General features: G+C 37.7%; 1 protein-coding gene across 1 annotated transcript; it reads right to left on the reverse strand.

Annotated features, from left to right (window-relative positions):
* Positions 1-1,540: 1,540 nt before the first annotated feature.
* Positions 1,541-6,569, reverse strand: LOC104222954 (ATP synthase subunit beta, mitochondrial). Its single transcript, NM_001302611.1, is given in 9 exon segments — positions 1,541-1,947; positions 3,071-3,382; positions 3,479-3,703; positions 3,798-3,956; positions 4,049-4,152; positions 4,308-4,425; positions 4,567-4,655; positions 4,749-4,824; positions 6,084-6,569. Coding segments are annotated over 9 exon segments (1,683 nt in total). The 3' UTR covers positions 1,541-1,833.
* Positions 6,570-7,819: the final 1,250 nt, after the last annotated feature.

Consider the following 7,819-nt stretch of genomic DNA (forward strand, 5'->3'; position numbering starts at 1 on the left):
AACAAAGTGAAAAAACCAGTGCAAAGATAAGGAAAAAAAATACGTATGACCGAAAATACACGAATAATCTGGGGGAAGACGTTAAATATATAAAAAAGAAAAGAGTATAAAGACAGGAATGTGATTAGAAAGAGGGACATGTGCTTTGGAGTGAAGATGAAAAAGTGTATGATAGCTGAGGGAGAAGGAAATTAGGGTTTTGAGTGGCAGTGGTCTTGTGCTAGCCTTTTAATTAGTTTTGGGCTGTGAATTGTATGGGGTTATTTATGGCTATCAGGTGATATAAGTTTGGCCCTAATGGCAACAAATGAACTTTGCTCTTCTTTTTTTTAGTTCATAAAAAACTGGTAATATGAGTTTTTTTTTCTCTGAGTTTTTTTAGTTGTTCTGTATTTGAAGATGTAAACACCCGCGGCAATATATTATTTTTTTTAAAAGTACTAAATATTATTTTTTAAAATACCTATAAACCTATTAATTTTTTAAAATGGGGTCCCCGTCTTGGTTAGTGGGATGAGTTAAACTTCAAATTTTCATGTATACTAGTATTGAAATGAAATTGGTATAAGTACAAAATAGAACCAGGTGGATATAGTGGATAGATATAATCATTCTTAAGACATAAGCTGATTGGTTGATGAGTTTAGTAAAAAAATCTTTTTTTTTAGTTCAGAAAAAACTGGTAATATGAGTTTTTTTTCTTGGAGTTCTTTAGTTGTTCTCTATTTGAAGATGTAAACACCCAGTGTGGCTAGTTAATCTTTTGAACCCCCCCCCCCCCCAACCTCTTCATTGTTGGGTGATTTGCAAGGATGCCTTGGAAGTGAGTGATCTTGAATAATTAACTCCGCTTGCCTTATGGTAGAATTTTAAGTTTAACAATTGTTGCTTCTTACTTGTCCCATGAGTAATACTATTGACTTTTGACCTTAAATGTTGGCCATGGGACAAAGAATCAAAAAATCAAGACCATATATGTTCAAGGTTATTGGGTGTAATTTCCTGTTCATTATTTTTTCCACTATAATGTATGTCTGGCGTGTGTTATTATCATCCTAAAGGAATCTAAAGGAATTGTCTCTGCATATAAATCTTATTATTCTCTAGACATTATCTCTGTAAGACATATTTTAGAACTTTGGCTTTAGTTATAATTTGACGACAATTCTTTAGCCCTAAAGAGTTTGCATAACCTCTTAGTGTGAATGCAGATTCTTTTGGGGAAGATGGGGGCAGGGGCAGTTCAAATTTAGATGTGACCAACTTATGACAACTTAAGACTTAAAAGCTTACAAGCACTAGACTTAACACTTTTAATTTTACCAAACGCGTAGATAAAGTAAAGTAAAAGTGACTTATAAGCTGGTTTGCCGCTTATAAGCTTAGTCAAATACTCATATTTTCTACAAGTATTCATACTGCAACAAAATTAAGTCGCGCCAAGAAATATGATTTGTATCCGCTTAGCATATTAACTGCTCCTATTACATTGAAGCTTTCAAGGCAGAATGGATAAAATGGACGTGAAGTTAACCACATATAGAAAGAAAGCGTTTCAGAAAGGCATTTGATAATCAGGGAATCCAAAATTCTCGAAAAAGACTTGAAAATCAGATATACAAGATCACCATTTACCCCCTTTATTATGTGACATAACAGAAAAGGGGGTCTCTGGCAACAAAGGCTTGGCTGCATGTCTCTATAATCTCGCATTGGATGTAAAACAAAACCAGAATTCTGGACCTCTTGGTCCTCCAAAAAAATCCGGGATGTCACAAACTAAATTATTTTGGCAAAGAGAAGAAAAGAAAGTCACAGAAGTTTATAATCTATCTAGGCTGCAGATTCCTTGGCAATCTTCTCTGCCTTGGCAATGACCTCGTCGATTCCACCAACCATATAAAACGATTGCTCTGAAAGGTCATCATATTTGCCATCCAACACTCCCTGTCAAAAGAAATTAACAGATCATTCATCAAAATAGGACCAAATAGCAAGAATATCAACAACAGAAAGAGGGTAGGTAAAGGTGCGCACACAACCTCAATCAATGGCAAAAAGAAAGGAGGGCAGAGGGAGAATTCGAAAGCATTCATCAGCATCAGAACAACATTGCATGCTTGTAATATAAAAGGGAAAGTAATGTTGGACACACAACTTGAGGAATCAACCAAAAATGGTCCTTAACGTATGGAAGTTGGATCATTTTGGTCCTTGATATACCACTTTACTGATATAGCCCTTAATATAATCTAAAAGGTGATGCATTTGAAACCTTAAATCTCACGGTTTCACTCAATAAAGAGGTTAAGGTTAACAATGCCCCCCCCCCCCCACGAGATCCTCAAAACACAAAGAGACATCATCTCACTACTCAGCACACAAAACAGACGAGATCAGCCCCAACTTCGTAAAATTTCCCTCTTTCTCAGAGATCAGACGATGAGCTTTTCTCTTCTCTTTGTTTCAGTCAGCAAGAAGGCATTGTTGTGTTTGCAGGACTTTAATCTCTTTTTCTGGCATGCTCACTTGGCAGCTACTGGAAGCTCTAGTTAATCTTATGCCATTTCATTTTCTTTTTTCCAATTTTGCAGATTTGTAGCTACTTATATTTGTCCGCGTTACCCAAAAAAAGTATCTAAGAAGACTTTAATGTATTAGTGGTGTTGGTTCTGAGATAGTGAAAGAATTCAGAAGCTTCGCCAAAGTTGTCTTTAAAGAAAATGTTACACGAAAGAGTACCTCGAAAACTAAGAAGCTTCATCATAGTTCTAAGCTTAATCTCTGTTAATGTATAGATTATATGAAGTTTAAGAGTATCTAGACTAAGAGATATTGCACAGTGCGGGAACACGGTTCATATTTACCTAGTTTTCAAGTAAAGCCGTGATATTTAGGGTTCAAAACCAAATGGATCACCTTTTTAGATATATTAAGGACTACAAAGCTCCACTGCAGCGAGAAAACCTCCATATAACAATTGGATCCAACAAACATATTCTCATATTTTGAAGTCTAAATGACAAAATATGAACTGACCAATAAGTTGAAGATTGAGGAGATATATTACCTGGAAACTGTTAATGCTCTCCTTCAAGTCGACATACTTTCCAGGGGCACCCGTGAAAACTTCAGCAACATGGAAAGGCTGGCTAAGGAACCTTTGGATTTTACGTGCACGGGCAACAGTCATCTTATCGTCTTCACTAAGCTCATCCATACCCAAAATAGCAATAATATCTTGAAGATTCTTGTAGTTTTGAAGAACTTTCTGTACCCCACGAGCAGTATTGTAGTGATCCTCTCCCAAAATGTGAGGTGAGAGCATACGGGATGTAGAATCAAGTGGATCGACAGCAGGATAGATACCAAGCTCAGAGATCTGGCATTCAAAAGAAATGAAATGACCAAAGTTAAACTAAATCCATCAAAGGTGAGTTAATGTAGTTACCACACCACATTAACAATGGCATTATACCTGACGGGACAAGACAGTTGTGGCATCCAAGTGAGCAAAGGTTGTAGCAGGGGCTGGATCTGTCAAGTCATCAGCAGGCACATAAATAGCTTGCACGGATGTAATAGAACCTTTCTTGGTGGTGGTGATACGTTCTTGAAGACCTCCAAGATCCGTAGCCAAAGTTGGTTGATAACCGACAGCAGATGGGATACGACCAAGCAAAGCAGACACTTCTGAGTTAGCCTATCAATATAACATGCACATAGCATTTAGCGCCACACTCAGGTTTCATAAAATAAACAAAATTTATACATGATGGACACAGAGATAAGCCAACCTGAGTAAACCTGAAAATATTGTCAATAAAGAGAAGCACATCCTGCCCCTCGGCATCTCGGAAGTGCTCAGCCACGGTCAAACCTGTAAGTCCAACACGTGCACGAGCACCAGGGGGCTCATTCATTTGACCATATACAAGAGCACACTTGCTTTCACTCTGAAATAGTTGAAGTCACACAATATTTCAGGCCAGCAACATAAATTAATAGCACTGTGAGATAAAGAGCAAATAATTTTGATTAAACTAACTTGCTTCTCGCCTAGCTTGATGACGCCACTTTCAATCATTTCTCGGTACAAATCATTACCCTCTCGAGTGCGTTCACCAACACCAGCAAAGACAGAGAAACCGCCTGAATAACATAGTCAAGCCACCCAACTGATCAGCATTGCAGTGACTTTTATATGAACTTTACAAAGGGCAACTCGGTGCACTAAGTTCCTGCTACACGCAGGGTCCAGAACTTTATATTAACTTTATAAACAGGTAAAAAAAATCAGTCCTAACCATGTGCTTTTGCAACATTGTTAATTAGTTCCATAATAAGCACAGTTTTCCCCACACCAGCACCACCAAAAAGCCCAATTTTTCCTCCTCTTTGGTATGGAGCAAGAAGATCAACAACCTGACCGAAAGCACAACAATGATAGAATAGTCATCAAGATTAAGTCTAACAAAGAGCAATACCAGAAGAACCAGTAGCACATATAGCATTTCAGACATGTGGATATACACCACCCAAGAAAATAAGAACTTATGAAAGTACCTTAATACCAGTGACAAGAATTTGTTGTTCAGTGGCTTGCTCGACAAAGGCAGGAGCTTCACGATGAATTGGTAAAAAGTGATCGGTAGCTGTAGCCATTTTAACAGATTAAGATGCAACTATCAGAACCATTCTTATGGAAAATTTAGAATATGGCATATCCAGCAGCAATTATGACTTACTAATTGGGCCTCTCTCATCAATTGCCTCTCCAATGACATTGATGATACGGCCAAGTGTGGCTCTACCAACAGGAACCTGTTATCACAAGAAGGGGAAACAATCAAGTTTACAACAAATTAAACAAGTCTCAGCTCAACTAATCATAAAAAATCCGTTATACAGGAAAACTTGGACAAGAAGGAACAGCCAAAATGAAGGTACTAAAAAAATTAGAATACACCATGGACAATGAAGCCAAAGCTAAGATGTCATGCTCCAGCATAAATATGAAAAGAAAAAGACAATATAATGCAGGAAAATAGATATATGTTTGCAGTATAGCAAATTTTGCACCATATCGTTTCAATTCTCTTATCCAATTAAAAAGGTTGTAATTGAGTGGGATAAATTTCTGATCCATAAGTTCACAAATATAATAAGTATCTATAATAGCAATGGATGCTTCAGTTGGGAGCAGAGAGATGTATGTCTTCTGGAGATGATAAGCAAAAATGAATCATTCACTCCCAAGGTAGTGAACTACTACAACTTCAAAGGTGCTAAGTTCTTTCAAATTGTATACTGAATCAGGAGCAAACGTGAATTATGCAACGCCCTGAGTGACTCCCACTTTCATAGTTTTTCAAACTCTCATACAAATCACAAGGACACATACAAGTTTTACGCTAAAAACCTTTTCTTTCACAATAATTAGAATTCTAAGGCATTTACATGAACAAAGCAAGGAGCAAACGGATGTCTCTCATTTGATGAACATAAGCAAGCCTAGGTACACCACACTGCCCTACTGACACACTTGCACTTCAACTGGTACCAAGTATTTCATACTCTTATCAAATAATCGTCAATGCATATGCCATATGCCCATCCCAAACCTAAATAAAGGAGTATTCTATTATAGATACTTATTAGATTAGTGAACTTAATGGATCAGAAATTAAGTTTTTCCTTTTTAGTTGTTACCCATGTTCTCATCTCAGCTACCATTTTCATTAATATGCAAATCTAAAACAAGCATTTTGCTGTATAATCCTCATAGAGGCATAATATTAAAGGTGTTCCGATGCAACATGCCAACTGGAGCAGAATGCACACCCAACCTTAGAATTCAGACATAAGTGATTGATCCATTGATTTACTCGCCCTAAACAGATTTCATCTAGTACACTAGATGATTCAACCGGTTTTCAGTTTTAAAAACTACAGATCTCGTGCATTAAGGATCTAAAAGCACTTTCAATCTACATATAATAAATAGAGCTTACACATCGTCAAAATCCAAAATTTGAATGTAACTTTAACAAATAATGGGAAACACAAATCTATTGACTTACGGTGATAGGAGAACCAGTATTGAGGACGCGTTGACCACGAACAAGCCCTTCAGTACCATCCATAGCAATAGTCCTAACCATATTCTCACCCAAATGCTGAGCCACTTCAAGAACAAGCCGGATCTGATTATCCAACACTTCGAGAGCGGTTAAAATTGGTGGCAAACCTTCATCGAATCTCACATCCACGACGGCACCGATGACCTGGCACACCTTCCCGATCGAACCAGCGCCGGTGAACTCATCGGTGATTTTTCCGGACGGTTCACTGCCGGACTTCGGTGGTGTTGATGGCTGAGATGCGGGTGCTGCTGCAGAGGTAGCGTACTGTACGGCGCGGTTTAAGAGGAATCCCTTAGGGGACGCGCGTGAAGAGGCGCGTGCAGCGGATTTAGGGATGGAGTTTCCCAAGGATCGGGAAATTGGACCGCCGCCACGTTGAGCCGATTGACGGAGGAGAGAGGTGAGAAGCCTCCGAGAAGCCATAGTGGAGGGTTTGGTTAGAGAGAGGATGAAAGTAGAGAGAGAAAGAGACTGCTAGGGTTTGTGGGAAATATGAAGAGCTGATTTATCAAGAGCCCACTGTGCGACTGTGTGATCCGATTGCTGCTTTACTGTGCTTAAAAAACCGAGGAGCATTTGAATTTGTTCTTTTTTTTCTTTGTTTTCCTTTTTCGCTTTTATTCCAACTTTTTTGGCGAATAACTTGGGCATCCTTATGTTTTCAAATATGTGCTCCACACTTGCACAAAGTGAGACTCAATAGTTATACTGTTATAGATTAATCTATGAAATTAAAATAGTACGAGAACATATAGTTTAATCATAATTAAAATAAAAAATTTGTGCAAGAATCAAAACATAGTATTTTGTATTTATTAATTTGATGCAAATAATAAATACGAGTAAAAAAATTCTTTGCACTTGATACGTACAATCTCTAATAAATAAAAAACTCATATAACATAGTTGGATGGTAATGTAAGGTTGTATATCACGCAAAAAGGTCATAAACTTGACTCAAATATGCGCAAATTTCATTAAGGTTTATTTTTTATAAACCGATATTATAAACAAAAATTACACTATTTAATTGTTTTAAGACTAACTACAAGTAACTAATATTTTTTTTTTTTTGAGCAAACAGGAAATATATATATTAAAGGTTAAGGAACATGCAGTACATGAGATTCATAGTTAGTGTCGCATAGGACACTTTGGTTACCTAGGCTTGCTAAATTTTTACAAGTATCATAAGATAGTAGTTTTCCAAAAATATATTGTTCTGGTAAATCACTTTCTACTAGATTTTTTACAATATCTGGTGGTTCCACAAAAACTTTCTCCTTCCTGAGATCAGCAGTTGCCTTCTTTGCCATTTGGTGAGCTACCTTATTCCCTTGCCTGAACTCGTGCTGGATGATTACCTCATTTTGTTGGTGCATTAATAACCTGCATTTGTTGACAATGTTAGCATAAAGATTATTACCCTATTGGATTGACAGGATTCGATCTCGTCATCCTCTAGATCATTCCCTTTGATAGCACACGTGTAAGAGGTGACGTGCTCGTTCGGATCAGTCATTCCATTATACTTAGGAATCTCGGGCATGCGGAACTTCTTGGGGATTGGCTTCGCAGCCGTGCTCGGGGGAGGGGGGAAGGTTTTTGTATGAACTTTTTGGAATCTAGTCCTTTCAATATTGGTGGTACCCCCGGGATTTGATCGACCCTGG

The sequence above is a fragment of the Nicotiana sylvestris genome, chromosome 4 (genome assembly GCF_000393655.2).
Source record: "Nicotiana sylvestris chromosome 4, ASM39365v2, whole genome shotgun sequence".
Classification (NCBI taxonomy): Eukaryota; Viridiplantae; Streptophyta; class Magnoliopsida; order Solanales; family Solanaceae; genus Nicotiana; species Nicotiana sylvestris.